The sequence below is a fragment of the Miniopterus natalensis genome, chromosome 18 (assembly GCF_054644295.1).
Source record: "Miniopterus natalensis isolate mMinNat1 chromosome 18, mMinNat1.hap1, whole genome shotgun sequence".
In the NCBI taxonomy this organism is placed as follows: domain Eukaryota; kingdom Metazoa; phylum Chordata; class Mammalia; order Chiroptera; family Miniopteridae; genus Miniopterus; species Miniopterus natalensis.
In genome coordinates, this window is record NC_142098.1 from 10,902,016 (window position 1) to 10,920,663 (window position 18,648).

An 18,648-nucleotide genomic window follows, 5' to 3' on the forward strand; every position below is an offset into this window, starting at 1 on the left:
GCAGTTTGGGGAAGATACTGAGGCCAGCGTGTGACCTGGTGAGTATGAAGGCCCAGGGGCTGTCCAGGAGGAGGAGTCTAGGACACCATGGGGCCCCAGCCTTGGGGCAAAGAGGAGAGGCTGAGGCAGGGGCAGGAGAGGAAACAGCCCATGGGGGTGGGTGAGAAGTATGCAAAGAAGACAATCAGGGACCAGGAAGGCCAGCCACCCAAACAAGTCCTGAAGCCCTGGGTTGAGGCGGTAAGAAGGGCTAACTGTAGGGAGCGGCTGACAGCCCTGGGGCAGACACCAGCCTCTTCTCTGTGGCCACCTCAGAGCCCTAGGGGGAGGGAAGCCTCTCACTGCAGAGAGCCTACTGCACAAGCGCAAACGTGGCAGGAAGCCACTGTGCCTAGGGCTCCTGCCCAAATCGCCAGAGCTGGTGCTCCAAGGTCGCGTGGCAGTCACGTGGTGATCAGTGTTGGAGCCCAAAAGTAGGTGCTAAGCCTGCTGGACCCCGGTCTGGGCCCCAGAACCCTCTTAGAGCTTACTGGGTCCTCAGCTCCCCACCAGCCCCTGCTCCTGGCCTGCTGACCCTGTCCTCAGGCCGCCCCTTTCCTCCTCACCCCTCCTGCTGTCCTCGCTGCCCCTCAGCTGTCTAGGCAGATGGGGAGAACCCTGCTGGGAAGACGGGGCTCTTCCTCTCAGCGCTGCTGGGCCCCAGCTCTGCTGGCCTTTGGGGCGACCCAAGCCGGTGAGCGAACAGGTGGTGAAGCCCCACACTCCCAGGGCCCTGAGCCTGAGCCCCAGAGAGCCAGGGCTTTCTTTCCCAGAGGCTTCTCTCCCTCACAACCCCTCCCATTCCCTGATGACCCTCCTGCCCCCGGTGACCCCTCTTGTCCTCTCACTTAACCCCCTCTTGTCCTCCGTGACTATTCCCATTGTCCTGGTCCTCCCATGCTCACATCCTCCTCCCATCCTCTCCAAGACCCCACTGTGTCCCCAGCTATCCCTCCTGTCCCGACACCCACCTCCCACGTTCCCAGTGACGCCTTTCCCGCGCAGTGCTCCCACCCTGCCACCTCTTGCCTCTGTCTCGTCTTTCCTAAGCCGTTCCTGCTCTCCTTGTTCTGCTGCAGCTGCTGCCTTGATGGCGGCGCAGCTGTACTCGCAGATGCCTTCTTGGGCCGCAGCCTGGTGGCGCTGCACCTGCTGCAGGTGGGGAGTGACCAGTGTCTGCATGACCAGCAGCGTCACGCTCCTTGGGACTGGCAGAGCAGGGTGGTGCCAAGCAGAGCCAAGAGGTAAACATCGGCCACCTTCACCCTACCTCCCCCCACATGCCCCTCCTCCAGGTGCTGGAGCTGTTCCAACAATGCTGTGCCCACATATCAGCACTAGGGCACTGCTGGCAGTTGGCACTCACTGCATCCCTGGGCCAACTGCAGGCCTGCTCTGGACATAGCCTATGTGGCTCCCTGTCCTTGCTGCAGCTGGTGCAGGCAGACAGGTAACTGTCCACACTGTGAAGCCCACCCACCCACCGCTCCCAGCTACCCCAGACTTACCCTCAGATTGGTCCTCTACCCCAAGGTAGTAAGGCCAGAGCAGATCAGGGAGCACCCCAAATCCCAGCCTTCAGGTTCAGCCAGGTAAGCTGGAGAGGTTGGGGAACAGGAAGCACCCCTGTCCTCTTCATGCCTCATAGCTCTGTTCCCTTCCCCAGGTGAGCAGCCTGAGGCCACTGGGGCTGGTAGCAGGCATAGCCCTCTGGACCCCAAGGAGCTGCTGCCAGCCTAAATCAGGGGAGCCCTACTGTACCCACGAGAGCAGCTCTCACACACTATGGTCAAGTGAGAGACAGCCCCTCTCACCCCTGCCTGGCTGTCCAGCAGAGAGCTCTGGGAGAGTCCAGATCTCTGCTCCCCTCGCTGGGAAAACCCCTTTGTCTCAGATGTAGGCTCTCTCCCCTCCCCACCTCCGGCCTCCTGTGGAGGGGCCATCAGTCACCCTGTGGCAGCCTAAGGCTCCTGATCCTCAGCACTGTAGGTATGCCACCTCACCCTTCTCCCCAGGCCAGCCTGGTCTCCTGCCTGCCCCCAACTCAAGTATTTATACACAGAAGACCAGGGAGTGTGGCAATGGCCATGGCTACAGTCTTCACCTTGGATCAACACCTGGCATGGAGCCCTCTTACTGAAGTGACCCCCACCACTGAATAGTGAGCACCCAGTTCTGTGTGTTGTGTCTCGTAGGCTGCAGAGAGGAGGTGGGTGTACCACGAACAGGGTGCAAACTGGGTGCTGGCTCTCTGGCAGCCAGGCTGCTTCTCTCCTGACAGTCGCTGGTATAGATCAGCAGCCCCTGGCACATGGTGATCTGTGCCCAGGGGCGGCCTCTACCCCATGCAGATTGGGGCCCCTTTGTGAGTGGCTTGCTTTCCTCCCACCGAGCACCCTGTGCCACCTCGACCTGCTGCTGCTGAGGCACCAAGCCCCTCAGCAGACCTGTTGGGGCTGCACCTTCTCTTCCATACCATGTGGCTGGGCTCCCTGCATGTGGTTCTGCACCCCCAGAGACCGCCGAGAGGCAGCCCTGCCCTGTGCCAGGCCTGCTGCCCACCCACCTGCTGCTGCAGGGACTGGAGGCCCTGTTGCTTCTGCAGGTCCCTTGGCATGTCATGGCCTCTCGGCTTGCAGGCTGTGCAGCTGGTGCGGCCAGGCCTGGCCCAAGCAGGCAGCCTGGAGCATGGGTGCCCACTGCACCAGTGCTGGCTGCAGCCCAGGTGAGTACCTGTCTACCTGCCTGCCCAGTGTCTCTGTCTAGTGACCAATAGCTTAGCAGGCCCTTCAGCCTCCGCAGGTCTCAGCAGGACTACCCCTGGGGAAGCTTAGGCCCAAGGCTGCCCCCACCTCCCAAACTGTACCCATGGCTGCCACTTGAGCTCATCGGCAGTGATTGCCTGCCACCACCTCAGATCTCTACAGCTTCTGCATCCTAACCCAGGAGGTCTTCACTGGTCAGTGACCCTGCACCCTCCCCTATTGAGTTACCCTGCCTGTCTGGTTCCTCTAATCATGCTTCCTCACAGGAGAGCTGCCCTGGGCTGGAAAAGAGGAGCCTGAGGTAAAGGCTAAACTGGAGGCAGGCAAGAGAGCCTGGCCTCAGAACCCCCCATGCCAGCCCCCTGCAAGGCCTTGGTTCGGGCTGGGCTGAGCCAAGAGCCTGCTGACCGCTGGGCAGCCTGCCGAATACCTGACACCTGCTGTGGGAGGCCACGGCCCAAGTACAAGGGCAGGTTGGCAGGGGTGGGCAGTAGCCAGGGAACCTTAGGCAGGGCTCATGTCTCCATAGGCAGCTTCCTTTCCACAGGACTTGGCTCTTTAGCTCTCCAGTGGGTTGGATCACACTGTGCCCTGCACCCCACGGTTCCCCCCAGGTGAGAGGCAAGGAGGGGTGGCAGCAGGTGCTGGGCATAGCTCAGCTGTACTGCCCCAATTCCAACCAACTGGTTTGTACCCCTAGTGACACTGTACTATGAGCTGGCTCCCAGAGGCAAGACTACACCCAGGCCTGTGCCCCCTGTGATGTCCCAAGGTCCCTTCCCATCCCGGGTAGGAGCCAGGGCAGAGATGTGGGAAATCAAGGGAGCTGTGGGGCCACCCATGCCAACTCCCTGCCATCGCTCTCTGCAGGCCCTGGAGACCCCTGAGGTCACAGGCCACAGCAGAGTCCAGAGGGGCTCAGCCTGGGACGCAGGCAGGAGCTTGACTCTAAGCAGCAACCAGGCCACAGCCCCACAGTCAGGGTCAGCCTGCACCACTGCCTGGAACCTGGCTCAACAGTGTGGATATCCCCAAAGCCCTGTGTGACCATTCAATCCCTAACTTGTGACCCTTCCCCCCAGTTGTCACCAACCCGTTTCTCTGGCTGCCTCTCCTTTGAAAAGGGACCCCTTCCTGGGACTCCCAACTGTCCCCTCACTGACCTGTGAGCCCTGACCAACCTTGCTTCCCTCAGGGCTCTGCCCTGCTCTCCAGCCTTCAGAACTCAGCCTTCCTGCTTGGGGAGCCAGGACTCTGTGGTGTAGCTTGAGAGGAAGCTCTCGGCTAAAATCCCAGTTCCGCAGGGGCTTTGGCAGCACGGGACTGCCCTGCTGGACTCCCAGCCCTGGGAGCCCACCCCCTGCCTGCTGACCCACAGGGAGGCTTCCCATACCCTGGAGGCTGCTGGCAGAGGCCACCAGGGCAGGTGAAGCAGGAGACCCTGCGACCATGCCTTGCTTCCCTCACCCGACGCCCACCCCCAGGCCTACCCTGAGCTCCATGGCTACTGGGTGGCAGCTCCAGTCTTTTTCCCTACAGGTGGCCAGCCCTGAGTGGAGAGGAGGTCCCTTCTCCAGCCTGCAGAAGTGAGAAATGGGCCCTGGTGGGAGGGCCCCTTCCTCATACCTGGGTAATCCTCAGGCCATCCTTACCCCACTGCTCCACAGGATGGATCTACTGGAGATTATAGCAGAGCTTCAAGTTGGCATCCAAACTAAGACAGGCCCAGCTTCAACCCCACTTCTGACAGATTCTTAGGACATCCATGGCCCCCTCTGCAGTTAGTGCCCCTAAGAGCTCTCAGGAGGGACTCTCCATTCAGTGCCCGCAGAAGTGAAATGATAAAACAGCCCATTGCCTCTTTATTCACTGAGCGTAGTCCCAGCATGGCACGAGCAGCCACATTTTCACCATTTTTATTCATTAATTTTGTCAGATGGTTTAGTGGGGCATGTGGGAGATGGGCAGGAGCTGTCCCCCCACCCCTGTGCACAGGTGAGGACATGCTGGGGGCTCCTGGAAGGAGAGGGAGGACAGTGTCAGCCTAGCCCTCAGGTTTGTGTGAGAGCCCCGGTGGAGGTTGATGGGGGGATAGGTGGGCTCTTCAGCCTGGGGTAGGGAAACCATACAGGTTAGGGACCCACATCAGAAGCAAGTTACAAAGTTAGAAACCTGGGATAGGGGTTGGGAGCTCAAGAAAATACAAAACAAGGGATCAGGTTGGGCCAAGATCAATGAGGCAGAAGGGAAGGGAGAAATGTCTCAGCTCTGGCTCAGCAGTAGCTCCGGGTCTGGCCCTCAGAGTGGAGCGACCAGCTGGGAGTGGGGTAAGGGGGTGGGGGACCAGCCCCCTCCCTTCCTTGGCCCCCATTCCTATACAAGGACCCTCGGTGGAGCTCACCTCCCCGCCCATAGACTGGTGGGGCTGCCCTATAGAACAGGAGAGGCTCAGGAGGGCCCCAGGGCCCAGGCACCCTGTGAGGGGTGTGGGGTTCCCAGGAGGCCCTCTGTTTCTGGGGGAGGCGGGGAGCTGCAGGGCCAGGATCTGAACGGCTATGAGGATGGGCAGGAGGGGAAGAGGAGCTGGAAGAGGTGGATGAGGGGCCCCTGGGACCTAAGGCTAGGTTGACATAGAGGGGCTCGGGCCGAGTGGGGCATCGGGCAGGGTGCCGAAGGGCTGAATAGCCCAGGTGGTTATGGGGAAAGCAGGAGGGGGGCGGGTAGCTGAGTAGGAAGTTGGGAGACCTGTGGAGCGGTGGTGACTGGCCGAGCAGGCCGTAAGAGGCGTGGAGCCTGTCTGGGGGCATGGAGTGAAAGGGGCTCCAGGACTGGGTGGGGCCAGAGTAAGGGGCCCCCTCCCCAGGCTCAATCTCATAGTACAGGTTCTCTCCCCTGTCAAGTGGTGCAGGGGGACCCAGGGGGCTCCTCCAGACTGGGGTTGGGGAGCTGGGCTGGAAAGATGAGGATGCCAGTGGGTACAAGCCTGGTTTGGGGACCCCAAGAAAGGGTGGCACACACTCCTGGGGAGCCGAGGAGAAACAGCTGGGCGTTCTCACAGAAGAAAGAACCTGTGAGGAGACAGAACATGGGAACTGGGCGGGGGTCCCTGGCACACCCCTGAAGGCCCCACCCATCCCGAGCTGGGCACTGACCTGGGCAGAGCCTCTGCGTCCCCTCCTTGAGATCCCCATGGGCCGCTGGCTCCTCACCAGGCTCCCAACACTTTGTTGCCTTGGCAGGGAGGGTGGGGGCCCTGGAGCCCAGACACCAGGGTGGGCTAGGGAGGGGGGGCGTGGCCCACTCCCTGAGGTCCCTAGGGGCTCACCGCCCACCTCCAGGGACAGTGAGCAGTAGAAAGGGGAGTGGGGAGCAGACGGGGTGCTCCCATGTTCCTGTTGGCTCTGTCTCTGGGCCACCTGCTGAGCCCGCTCAGCCAGGGCCAGGGCCATGAGGCGTGCTGGGTTCTTGGGGGGTGGAGGTGGGGCCCCCCCAGGGCGCAGGAGGGACAGGGGTGGGGGCAGCAGCGGTGAATCCGTGACAGGCCCTACACAGAGAGGAATGGGAAGGGTGTCAGCCAGGTCTTGGCGCAGCCTCAGGGTGTGTTTGGGTGTTGGATGGGTTAAGTAGGACTCACCACGCTGCCCTTGGGCTTCCCGGGGACCAGGTGGTGTCAGGTTGCTGCAGACCTCCTGTTGGCAGGTGTCACTCAGCTGGGCCTCAGCTCCATGTGGCAGCAGGGGGATGAGATGGGGGCCCAGGCCAGGGCTGGGGCTGAGTGCTGTTGTTTGGGTGACCGAGGCAGGTTTTCCCCCAGCCCCCAGCAGCTCCAGGACAGCAGGTGGCACTGATACAGCCAAGGGCTCTGAGATGTCCAGGGCAGCGGATGAGGCAGGGCTGGTGGGCCCATGGGACGAAAGGGCCTCAGGGGTTGCCCTGGGTGGGAAGGCAGAAGCAGGGGCTGGGGGTGCCGGGCTGGCAGGAGGTGCAGGGTCCCCTGGGGTAGGGCTGCTGCAGCGAAAGGTAAGGGGATCAAAGTCGAGTCCTCGGAGCCCCTCCAGGCAGTGGGGTGGGCTGAAGTCCAGATCATCACCGTCATCTAGCCAGGCAGAGGTTCGGTGAGAGGGGGAACCGGAGAGTGGCCCGAGCCCAGCTGCTGAGGAGGAGGAGGGTGAGGAGGAAGAGGAGGAGGCGGACTCGGAGGATGACAGGCTCTCGCAGGAGCCAGCAGGTGCTGGGCCCACGGGGAAAGCGTCGCTGCTGGAGTGGGGTCGCCGCAGCCGGTTCAGCCTCTGGAGGCCTGGAAGGGTGGGGGGTGGGGGGCAGTTAGGGGTCAGGACTCAAAACTTTACACACCCATACGTCAATGAGAACAGGGCAGGCAGCCCAGGAAGCTGGGGAAGCAACAGGCAGAGGCACTCCCCTGGACAGGGCCGCAACGGCTGTGAATCCGGGGAGAGCTGCTCAGACTCACTGTGACAAAGGAAATTAATGGCAAGTCCCTGAGGGGAACCATCCCAGACCCAAAGGCCAGCATAAAGTCTGATAACCCCACGGGCTGTGGGCACGAGACCAACAGGATCCTAAACAAGGCTGCTGGGAGCACAGGCTGGGGCGACTACGCTGGGAAACAACTGGGCCTTTTCTTGTTCAGTTGAACACAAGTGTACCCTAGAGTATGCACCTGCATGGGATAAAACCTTAAAAACGAGGCTGGTGACCATGGAATTTAGAGGATGCCTCTGGTGGGGAGGCAGCAGGCAGGAGAGGGGAGGAGCTTGCAGGTAAGGCAGGGGGCTCTTTTAGTTCTGGCCAGTGGGTACATGGGTGTTCATCATATTGTTTACATTTTTTTCCAAAGGAATGAGTCAGACTGTTTGAAAGGACCCCGTATGGACCAATGATCACAGTGTGTCATGAACTGAGAGTGATGCTTTATCCAGCTCATAATATGCAATGTCCAAATTAAAACTAAAAAACCCCAAGACCCCCCAAACTGAAGGACAGCATTTGGAGGCCAACTCGGGGCCTCAGTTCCTCCCAGCTCCACCCAGCACGGGCCAGGCCACCCTGAGCTCACCAGCCCCGCTGGCCTGCGATGACAGAGACTCCTCGCTCTTGGCAGATCTCAGTGTGACTGTGTCAGGTCGGCTGCCTGCAAGGAGAGTAGCAGGGTCTCAGGGGCGCTCCAGAGTGCCTCTCCCACCACCATGGTGACCGCCCGACCTCTGACCTGAAGGCTGCGGTGGGGCGCGCGTGCCCCCCAGCCAGGGAAGAGGCTTCTTTCGGGGGATGCTAGGGCCCCGGCCCAGTGCAAAGAAAGTCTTCCAGCTGCTACCCCCTGGCTTCCGCTGTTTCTCGCCTCTTTCCCCTTTCCTCCTGGGGTTCAGGTGAGACACAGGAGGCAGTCTGAGTAGCTGGGACCTCGAGGCTAGCCCCTCCTCTCCCAGGCATCCCGCGCACCTTTCCACAGGTGAAGCTGAGGCCTTGGGAGCTGTGGATTCAGTGGGTGTCCCCAGTCGGCCCTGGGTGCGAGCCTGGGCTTCCTCCAGCGTCAGCAGGCGGGTGGAGGGGCCACTGCCCGCAAGGGACTTGGGCCTGGGGAGGAGGCAGCGGCCTGGGGAGTTGGGAAAGTGGGCAGCTATCAGCCCAGGGGACATTCAAGGCCACAGGCAAAGCCAAGCGCTACTGCCCAAGCCCCGACCCCAAAGCGTGCCCCCCAACCCCGGGCTGGCAAGGCAGGGGACTAGAGAGGACCAGGCGGGAATGGGCGGGCAGCAGGCAGGTGAGCAGAAATGAGGCAGAACCAGCTGATGAGGCAGCTCCCAGCAGCCAGCGAAGGCAGTGGCTCTGGCTTCAGTTACCTCGGGCCAGAGGGCCCTCCGATGTGCTGAATCCTGATTGGGCTGGGGTCCGGGGCAGGGTGGGGAGTCTGGGTGGGGCCTGGGCAGGGTCAAGTCTGGGGACCTCCCACCTCCTCCCAGGTGGACCCCTGGCGCCTAGCACCCCCAGGAGCTACAGGGGGTGAAGGAAGAACGATGTCCAGGCCAAGAAGTGGGGATCCTGAGCGTAGGAGCTGAAATGAGAAGGGTGGGGAGGGGAGGGAGAGGCCGGGGCGGGGTCCTCAAGGAGCCAGGAGGGAGGTCCAGCTTCAGTGGGTAGGGACAGGGCTGGGAGCCCACCTACCCTCCCACTGCAGCCCTGACAATAAGGCAGTAGCCAGGACATCAGGAGATGGGACGAGCATACCTGCAGGGTCGAGGCCAGCAGAAGTGAAGGTGTCACTGAACAGGACATCCACGTGGGTGAGCAGGAATTCCACCACCACCGACTGCACCCGCACCTCCCGGAAGGCTGCTGCCCCACCCAGCCCCACTGACTCCAGCTCCATGGACCTGAATGGGAGGAGGGAGAGGGAGGTCAGGTGCCCTGAGCCACAGCGGGGGTGGGGGGTGTTTAGGTGGAAAGCCCAAGGAAGCAATGACCATCATTCAACACCTCTGACTTCATCAAACTGATCACATCTAGAACTGGATTCACAACCTTTCCCCAAACCTGCTCCCTCATCACCTTCCCCATCTCAGTCAACGCAGTTCTTCAGTGGTTCAGGCAAGATACCTTGGAACTGTCCTTGGCTTCTCTCTTTCCCTTACACCCACATCCAATCTGCTCCACCCACAAAATCTGTCCAGAATCTAAACTCTTCTCCCCCTCCACTGCCCCATCCTGGCCCAGCCCCCATCTCTCCCTCCTGGACATCACAGCCACCTCCTCCCTGGTCTCCTGCTCCCATCCCCACCCCCACAGTCTGCTTCTCATGCACAGCTGGAGGGAGCTGTGAGCACCTGAGTCATATCAGGGCCCTCCTGGCTCAGAGTCCTCTCCTGGCTGCACCTCACTCCTGGTGAAAAGCAAAGTCCTCATGTGACAGAACCCATAAGTAACTCCTTCTTTCTCTGGTCTCCCCATCACCTAGCTGACCTCATCATCTCCCCCTCAACCCCTTAGTCACTCACTCACTCAGCTCCAGCCACAATGGCCTCGCTACTGTTCCTCCTGACCTAGCCCCAGGACCTTTGCACTTACTGTTCCTGCTGCCTAGTTTGCTATTCCCCAGAAATTCACATGGCTCCATCTCTCACCTACAGATCTTGACTCATATGTTACCTTCGAAGAGGAGCCTTCCTCATCCACCTTGTTAAAAACTGTAAACCATCTCTATTCCGGGTCTGTCTTTGTTTCTTCCCCCCCTAGTTCTTACACTCACCATCTGATGGACCACCTATTTTATTTAGGACAGAGAGCTTGCCTATTTCAGTCACCATCAAGTCCTCTGGGGCATACTGTGCTGCTGGCTACAGAAGACTTTTTACTGAAGCCTTCCCTGACAATGCACATTCCAAAATGCCACGGCTGTGCATGCCCTTCCTCGCTTCATCATCTTTCTCCTTGCCACTCATACCATCAGACCACGCTCTGTATTTTCTTCTTGCCAGTTCAGTGTCCATCTCCCCCAGAGAATGTGAGCCCAGGAGCGCAAGGCCTTGCTCACTACTCTGTCCCCAGTGCTGAGAATAGGAGCTGGCACACTGAAGATACTTAATAAATATATGTTAAATGAAATGAACAAGAGAACCAAAGTTGGGTAGGGGAGACTTGGGGCTCAGCCCATGGGAAGGAGCTGTGAGTGACAAGCTGGTGAGCTGCCAGCTTACCGTAGCAGGTTGGGCGCCCAGACAATGGCCAGGTTGCGGGCATGCATGCTGGTGTTGGCACTGTGTCTTGCCATGCGGGCCAAGTGCCTCAGCAGGTACTCCAGGGTCCTGGGGATGGGAGTGGAGGGGGACGTCTGAGCCTCAACTCCTTTGTGAGCCACCAAAGCCCCTCCCTACCCTTCCTGGTTTACCTATAATGTGGCGGGGGCAGCTGCTGGATCACATCGTGGACACGCACCAGGCGTTCCTCCTCCCCAGGCACTGACATGGCCTCCTGAGATTGTGCACAGGCATGATGGGGGCTGGGCCCGATGCACCCCAGCACCCTCCAACCTCACCATCTCCTTTACTCACGCTGAACTTCCCGTAGAGCTGATATGTGAGCAGGGGGTTGGGCAGCTCTCGGAAGTAGAGCTTGCAGAGAGAAGACACACTGTGGATGTCCTGTAGGAAGGTGGGGCCAGACAGCTCAGGGATCCTCTCACTGTCAAACTCATGCCTGAGGCCACCAGGTCAAAGAGGAGAAAGACTCTGTCAGAGCTGGCCTACCTGGCGGTGCGCCCCGCACCCCCGCACTGTCCACAGATGGATGCAACCCTCTTCCTGCACTGTGCTCTTCAAAGGCAGACTTACTTCATCTGCAATACCCCTGTGTGCTCCGTTTCACAGAGGACGACACTGGGGCTCAGGTGGGAGGTGTCCCTGCCTGTAGCTACCCAAGGCTATCCGATTCCAGAGCATGACCAACTTATGCCCTTCTCCTGGCTTCAAGAGGTCACTGGAAAATTGGCTGAAATCCTGGTAGCCCCTGCTCACAGCTGTCTGGTGGTGTCCCACTGCTCGAGGCTGAAAGCTCAATGCACGTGAACTTGTGCCGCGTCTCTCACACCCCTGGCTCCATACCCTCACTTCCTGGCCTCGGGTCGGTGTCTACACTGTGCCTCACTGCTTGCCACCTCTTAGACTGTCTGCGTGCTGTCTCCCCTCAGTTCAGAACCCGCCAGTGTAAAAGCCAAAATCCAAAGAGTTGTCAAAAGGCCCTGCACACTCTGCCCCTAATTACCTCTCAGACATCATCTCCTGCTACCTTCCCTTTTGGACTGGCTGTTCCCTCCACCGTGAATGCTTTTCCCGGGATATCCACAGGGCTGGCTCACTCTCTCCCACCCTCCAAAAGGAGCTCTCCCCCAGGAGGTCTTCTCTGCCCACCTTATTTAAAACTGCGCTATCCTCCCCAGATTTATTACGATGATCCCCCTTAGCCCCAATCTCGTTTTCCATAGCACTTGTCACCTACTAGTAAGCTCTCTCATTTCCTTGTTTTTCTCTGCCTCTGGCATGTGAGGCCCACGAGGGTGGGAGTCTCTGGTTGTCTCATGGACCACTGTGTCCCCATGCCTAGTGCTTGGCATGTAGCAAGTACTCAATGAAGGTGATTTCTCTACTTCCAGTATTTATCCTACTCTCACCTTTCAGGCCTCAGCTGGGGCGTCACTTCCTCAAAGAAGCCCTCCCTGCCTCCAGTCCTGATCCAACCCATTAGATGCCCTCTCAACTCCCGAGAATTCTGTGTCCCCAGCACATGGCATAGGTCCTAGACTAGAGACAATGCTCAGTAAATGTTTGTTGGGGGGGGGGAGTGGAGGGAAGGGGTCGGTGGAGGGCCCTCACCGTAGCCTCTGGATATTGGATGACACGCCCGAGAGCCGGTAGATTCCATCCACCACCCCATGGGCCTCGATAAACTCAGAGCAGCAGCGAAGCACCTGGGGCACTGGGAGAAAGCAGTGGGGTCAGGGCTGGGCGGCTCAGATCCTGCGTGGGAGGGGTGGGTGAGGCAGGTGGGCCCGGGCCTCAGGGCCTCACCATCCTGGCCTGAGTTGCTGAGGTGCTCTCCGAGGTCGCAGCCAAACACTCTCTGCCGTAGGATACCCCGCTGTCGCAGCCGCTGCCGAGAGGGGCGGGAGCGCATGAAGGTGCGCAAGAGGCCAGCCAGCTTCCCACGTGGCCGGGGCACAGCTGTGAGGGCAAAGGGAAGCCACACGGGGTCAGCGCAGTTACTAGTCCGGTGGGAGGGGGGCAGGGGCCTGGCCTCTTGCTTCCATTACCTGAGGTCAAAGAGGAGACACCCTGGGGAGCCGGAACACCACACAGGGGACCATCGGCATCTGTGGGGCAAATGATGGGTGGACAGGATGGATGGCAGGCAAAGGCTGCAGAAAGGACTCCCCACTTTGCCCCTGGAACTTACCCCCCTTGAGTCCTGGACAGGGCCGCTCTGTGAATAGCTCCACACACTCGCTCGGGAAGAAACCGACCTGAGCAGGGTTCAGGGTCAGTGCCTGGGCCACCCCAGCTAGCACGGTGCCCTAGCCCCACCAGTCTACCCCAACCCAGGCTCACCTGGAAGCCTCGCTTGCCCCGCCACCAGCTCCGATCCTCTGTGGGTGGCATGTCGATCACTGAGACAATGTCTCCCACCTAAGAGTGGGCAGACGAGATGAGGGAGGGTCAGAAGTGGCCGGGAAGTGGGGAGTCTCACTGGAGTCTGCCCCCTCCCAAAGCCTCACCTCGAAGGACAGCTCGTCTGGTGCCTGGGCTGTGTACCGTTTCACCACGTGGGCAGCAGCCACCGCAGGGATATTGAGGGAGGCCTCCTCGCTGAGGAGCAGTCGTCTGCCATGGTTGTCCAGCTGAGGTGGAGGTTAGATGTGGCAGAGAGAGGCCAGAAGGTAATAAATAATTAAGGCAGAGAAGGTTCTTCCATGTCCAGTGGAGGCCACCACTTGCTCCCTATCTAAGAGCCCCAATCACTCAGGGCTATTGGTCAAACACCTAAATTCATGACCCTTCAAAAACAAGGCCTCTTTCTTCCCCTCACATGTCCCAGGACTCCTCTGCCCTGAAACCCACCTGACACACCCCTGAGCCCTCACCCTCCATAGCAGATACTGCACATCTGCTATCTAAAAAGCTACTGGTTGCCCAGCCGGTGTGGCTCAGTGTTTGAGCACCTGCTATCCAAAAAGCTACTGGTTGCCCAGCTGGTGTGGCTCAGTGTTTGAGCACCTGCTATCCAAAAAACTGCTGATTGCCCAGCTGGTGTGGCTCAGTGGTTGAGCATCAGGCGGTGAACCAAGAGGTCACCAGTTGGATTCCTGGTCAGGGCACATGGCCGGGGTTATGGGCTTGATCCCCACTACAGGACATGCAGGAGGCAGCAGTTTCTATCTCTCTATCCCTCCCCCTTCCTCTCTCTCTAAAAATTAATAAAAAACACATTTAAAACAAACCAAAAATTTTTGAAAGTGCAAATTTGAGCACTCAACCTTTTAAAAAATAAATAAATAAAAAGCTGCTGGCTTAAGCGACTCTTAGCCAGGTGTTCTGTGAGTTACAGCCAGAAAACTATTTCTGATATACCTTGAAATTCTCATGTCCCCACAGCCCAACACCTGCTAAATCACACACACACACACACACACACACTCATTCTCTCTCACAGACATACACCCAGACACTGAAATGCCAGTGCCTCCTCCTGTGCCCACACACACTGCCAGGCTGGTTCTCACTCCGCAGACACCCTCACTCACTCCCAACTCCAAGCCCTGCTGCCCAGGCCCACCTCCATCCAGGTGAGCACAGGCCCACAGTTGAGGTTGCTGTCCACCAGTCCTGACAGGGTCTCCAGGTATTGCAGCAGCAGCGGCACCAGCATCTGTGGTCAGGGTGGGCTCTTGTGAGGAGACCCCGAGAGAGCCCATTGACTACTATACTGCCTTAGCTTGCCTCTAAGCAGGACAGAAGTTCAGCCTCAATGCATGGGTGCCACTCCACTGTTAAGTACTAAAATATTGTTGTATTAGTTTGGTAAACAGGCTACACCGAGCTCTTGTGTGCTTCCATTGGTCTGGCCACATTGACCCTTCCATGGGAACCCCTAGAACTCCCCATGATGCTAAAACTAAACCTCCAGAACCCTGCTACTGTCCTAGGGCCTCTCCATTCTGATTGGTTGGGACTCGGGTCATGCCTATGTTTAAATATTTATCAATCCCTCCTGCCTTGATGGTTTCACACATCAATGATGAGGACCACCATGGCTGAGGCAGGGGCGGGATAGCAGTTTACCTGGGCAGCCCTGTCACCTTCTGGGGGTGGGGGAAGCTCTGGGAGGCAGGAAAATCTCCGATCAAATATGCACCGGTGCAGGTGGGCATCCAGGGAGCGGAAGTCATCGTAACTGCGAAGAACTGGCCAAGAACGGCCCTGTGGGAGAGGAGAGACAAAAAGGTGCGGTGGTCCCAGTTCATGGCAACCAGTCTGACAGCCTAGATGAGAGGCAGGGGTGGCCTTACCTGACAGGTCACCTGCACCCCAAACACCAGCTCGTTCTCCCCAGAGTAGCTAGAGCCATCACGCTCTGGAGACAGTAGGAGCTGTAGAGGGAAAGAAAGGCCCAGGAGAGGGCATCACTTTTGTTCCAGCCTTAACCTCTCCAGGTTGGCACTATCTAGGGATGGGGCTGTGTTTCCCAAGGGCAGGGCCTGGTGATGTTTCAATCAGAGTATAGGGGCCTGGCACAGAGCATACACCTAACAAAAAGTTGTTGCTGCCCAGTGGCTGTGGCTCAGCGGTTTATCATCGACCTAGGATCCAGGAGATCTCGGTTCGATTCCTGGTCAGGGCACATGCCTGGGTTGCAGGCTCGATCCCCAGTAGGGGGGTTGCAGGGGGCAGCCGATCAATGACTCTCTCAACATTGATGTTTCTCTCTCTCTCTCCCTCTCCCTTCCTCTCTCTGAAATCAATAAAGATATGTTTTAAAAAGTTGCTGCTGAAGGAATAAAGGAACGAATGAATGATGAACAGCTCTCCCCTCCCCGCCTGCAACTCCTGCCACTGACTGCTCAGATGGGTGGAGCAGCCAGTCCCAGAGACAGGTCTCAGGGGTAGGGTGGCTGACATTGCTTCATGGTTGGGTGGGATCTCATCTTTCCACCTGGGTGCAAACCCTCATACCTGAATGTGGCCAAAGTCAACATTCTCATAGTGGAAATGGGCACAGTCAGCCAGCCGGGGAAAGGGACCTCGAGGAGCTGAGAGCCTGGGGGACAAGTGACACATTATTAGTGGCCCCTGTGCTTGGCCCTCTCCTAAGCTGAGCCTCTCCCTCACCTCTCACCTCTTCCCAGGCTTCCCCTTCACACTGGGCCCCCCAGTCGGGGGCAGAGGCTGCACTGAGCCGTCCCCTGGGCCATCCAGGCTGTCAGTGCTGCGAGCCTGTAGAGCAGAAAGAAGAATCAGAGGTCCCCGGAGATGGGAGCAGGAAGACAACAGGAGCATTGTTATCTGCCAACGTGAGTCTAGAGGCCTGAATCACTCCATACACTGCCCTGTAGGTCAGGGGGAGGTGCAGGCCGGGTGAGGGTAGGCCTTCATCTTCCTGTGTGGTCAGGGGTGGGAGGCTGGAGGAGCAGGGGCCAAGGGCGAGGCAGTGAGAGAGCATGCTGGTACCATCTCTCTGGCTTTAAACTCTTCCTGTAGCCCCTGTAGAGGATAGTCATCTTCCAGTTGTGCCTCTGCCCACCTCTCGTTGCTGTCTGGACAACTACAGCTCCCATTTTGTCAGTCTCCCTGCTTCCAACCTCTCCCCTTCTACCAGCAGTTTCACAGCAAGCACCAGTATAATTTTCACACAACACAAATCTGCCTCTGTCTCTCCATAGATCATGAACCTTCAATGGCTCCCTGTTGTCTTCAAGATAATTCTCTGGTTTCTGTTTACCTCTCCACCCTTATCTCTTCCCATTGCCTCCACTCTCAGAGCTCTCAAATTTCTAAGAGTCCAACAAAAGCACCATCTTCTCACTTCCTTCTAGGCCTTTGCAAAGGCTGTTCCCTCTGCATGGAACTCTCATTATTTCACTAGGCTCACTCTTCCTCACCCTTCAGGTCTCAACTCTCCAAGTTTCCTCCTCTTGGAAGTTCTCCCTGACCCTTCAGGCTGTAACAGTCACCTCTTCTGGACTCTTCCATCCCCTGGGGTTCCCCCATCCTAGGCTTGATGACTCTGCCTGGGCTTCCCCCACCATAGCCCTGAGCGCTCTGAGACGTCACTATCTGGTGACAAGTCCATCTCCCCCAGTGACCTTCCAGGATCAGAGCCTGGGGCTAAGCACCCCAGCTCCCCAGCGTTGCCCAGCATAGAGGTGGGCACAGAATTGGTTCACCTCACAGGTAAGGTTGTGCCTGATTCCTCACCGGGTCCCAATACCCAGTGTCAGCCCAGCTGCCAGCAGGGACCGGGTAAAATCCGAAGAATAAATTAACCAGCTGCCAGATGGGTACTCCTCAGGCTGGGCTCTAGCTTCCTTCTAGTTCATCCTGGGGTCTCACCCTGGGACCTGTCCCTCTCCAACCCATGAAACTCCCCAGGCAGGATGGGGTCTGACTGCCTGGAGCATGGGCGCGGGGAGGGCTCAGTGAATGTCTGCCAAGCGAGCGAGCGAGGGCGTGGACGCAGGGCAGGGGCAGCCCGTGGGAGGGGCACGGGGCCGGCACCGAGAGGACCGGAGGATCGCCCGGCCGGAGGTGGGCAGGAGTACGGGGAGGGGAGCAGCCGGAGAGGCCGAGGCAAAGGTTCGGGTGATGCGGGCAGAGGAGCGTTGGCAGAGAGGAGCTGGGATGGGGTGAGCGTCACGAGAGAGAGAAGAAAAGGGTTAGCGGCGGATGGAGCTGCGTGGGGGTGGGGCTCGGCTACGAGAAAGGGGCTGGTGGTAGGAGAGGGCGCGGGCCAGTCCTGCGAGGGGCGGAGGCTGCGATGGGGTCCGCGGAGAGGCTGCGGAACGGGGACTGGCGAGGACCAGGAGCTCCAGCAGGCCCCTGCGGGGGCCACCTCGGGGATGCCGGGTCCCCCCTGGACCAGCCCCTCCTCCCCCCGAGTCGAAGCCTCCCGCCACAGTCACCCCACCCGGGGCGTGGAAGGAGATGCGCGAGAGGGCGGGGCCGGGGTGAGGGCTGGGGACCCAGACCCGGCCCGGGGACCAGAGGACCCGAGACGGGGGGGGGGGGGGATGCGCAGGCCTGGGGCTCGGGCGGGGCCGGGGGCGGGGCGCGCGGGGCGGGGCCGTGCATGGACAGACTGCCGCGCGGGCGGACTGACGGCCGCGTGGGCCCCTCACCACCATGGTCGCGTGGCCTCCTCAGGCGCTGGCGGCGCCAGACCCCTCGGTCGTCGTCTTCGTCGCCGATGCCGCCGCCATGGCGACACAAAGGGGAGGGCGCGAGCCGCGCGCGGGCGGCTGCAGGCTCCGCCTCTAACCGCTGCCCGGAGCTCGCGCTCTGCCCCACGGGGGCGGGGACCGTGGGTAGGACGCCCCACCCACCCGGCGGCTTCTCATTGGCTTCGGCTTGAGTACCATTCCCGGCTGGAGCTCTTCGGCCCCGCCCGAGAAGTTTGACAGCGCCACGCCCGCGATTGCTCCCGCCGCCTGTCACTCCCCTCGGGAGACGCCCTCCCCGGGTTCTGGCAGCTTCGCTGCTCTTAGCGCACCCTCAGCCGCCGCTCGCGCGGCTCTCCCACGGGCTCGGGGCTTTTCTCCATCCCCAAGCAGCTTTTCAAAGTTCAGTCCTCTAGGCCCCACCTTGTCAGTCTAGACCCCAACCCTGTTCACAGAATACTGAGGACATGGGCCGTGGACAGTTTCTGCTGGCCCAGATGCCCTGCCTGGGACATAATCCTGGGCACTCTGCAGCTTGGCCCTGCCCACTGGATATTCCCCTTGCCTTCCCTACTGCTTATTACAGGCTGGCATCCAGCCTTGAATCCTTTTTCCTAGGAATAAGTTTAGCCCAAAATGCCAGAACATAGCCATCCTTCCGTAAAGCCAATCCCAATCGTTCCTGCTGCTCACTGTACCGGGTTCAGGAAACACTAACAATGCTCTTTCCAAGAAACCCCTCTCATTGTTCGTGCCCTCAACAAGGTTCTCACCTAAGAAGGTACATCCTTGACCCATCTACTCATTCATTCCAAAACTCCCATCACTTATCTAATTTGTGGACACACCAGTAAACAAAACTGGAAAATATACCCTGCCCACATGAAACTCAAAAGCTAGTGGGAG

The 18,648-nt window shown here is 59.2% G+C and overlaps 1 protein-coding gene across 3 annotated transcripts; it reads right to left on the reverse strand.

Moving 5' to 3' along the window:
- Positions 1-4,641: 4,641 nt before the first annotated feature.
- On the reverse strand, positions 4,642-17,792 carry ARHGAP33 (Rho GTPase activating protein 33). 3 transcript variants are annotated; one of them, XM_016220889.2, is made up of 21 exons: positions 17,704-17,792; positions 15,705-15,802; positions 15,542-15,626; positions 14,878-14,958; positions 14,651-14,788; positions 14,145-14,237; positions 13,087-13,209; positions 12,920-12,997; positions 12,768-12,834; positions 12,625-12,684; positions 12,383-12,535; positions 12,188-12,290; positions 10,871-11,015; positions 10,708-10,790; positions 10,517-10,624; positions 9,051-9,196; positions 8,265-8,418; positions 8,035-8,180; positions 7,882-7,956; positions 6,439-7,101; positions 4,642-6,348 (listed from the first exon to the last, which is right to left on the reverse strand). In XM_016220889.2, the coding sequence occupies exons 1-21, from the start codon at positions 17,707-17,709 to the stop codon at positions 5,078-5,080; spliced, it is 3,876 nt and encodes a 1,291-aa protein (XP_016076375.2). In that variant the 5' UTR covers positions 17,710-17,792; the 3' UTR covers positions 4,642-5,077. The 3 variants fall into 3 exon arrangements, with proteins under 3 accessions (XP_016076375.2, XP_016076377.2, XP_016076374.2); XM_016220891.2 differs by lacking the exon at positions 17,704-17,792 and having other exon boundaries at positions 4,642-5,872; positions 5,957-6,348; positions 15,705-16,576; XM_016220888.2 differs by lacking the exon at positions 17,704-17,792 and having other exon boundaries at positions 15,705-16,577.
- Positions 17,793-18,648: the final 856 nt, after the last annotated feature.

Bases quoted from the DNA above. Each gene is read 5' to 3' on its own strand.
- ARHGAP33 (XM_016220888.2), bottom strand. From the start codon at position 15,865: ATGCTCCTGTTGTCTTCCTGCTCCCATCTCCGGGGACCTCTGATTCTT. The intron at 11,016-12,187 runs GTGAGGGCCCTC...TGGTGGCCTCAG, and splicing joins TCCAATATCCAGAGGCTACG to GCATGAGTTTGACAGTGAGA. The intron at 7,957-8,034 runs GTCAGAGGTCGG...CTCTCCTTGCAG, and splicing joins CGCCCCACCGCAGCCTTCAG to GCAGCCGACCTGACACAGTC.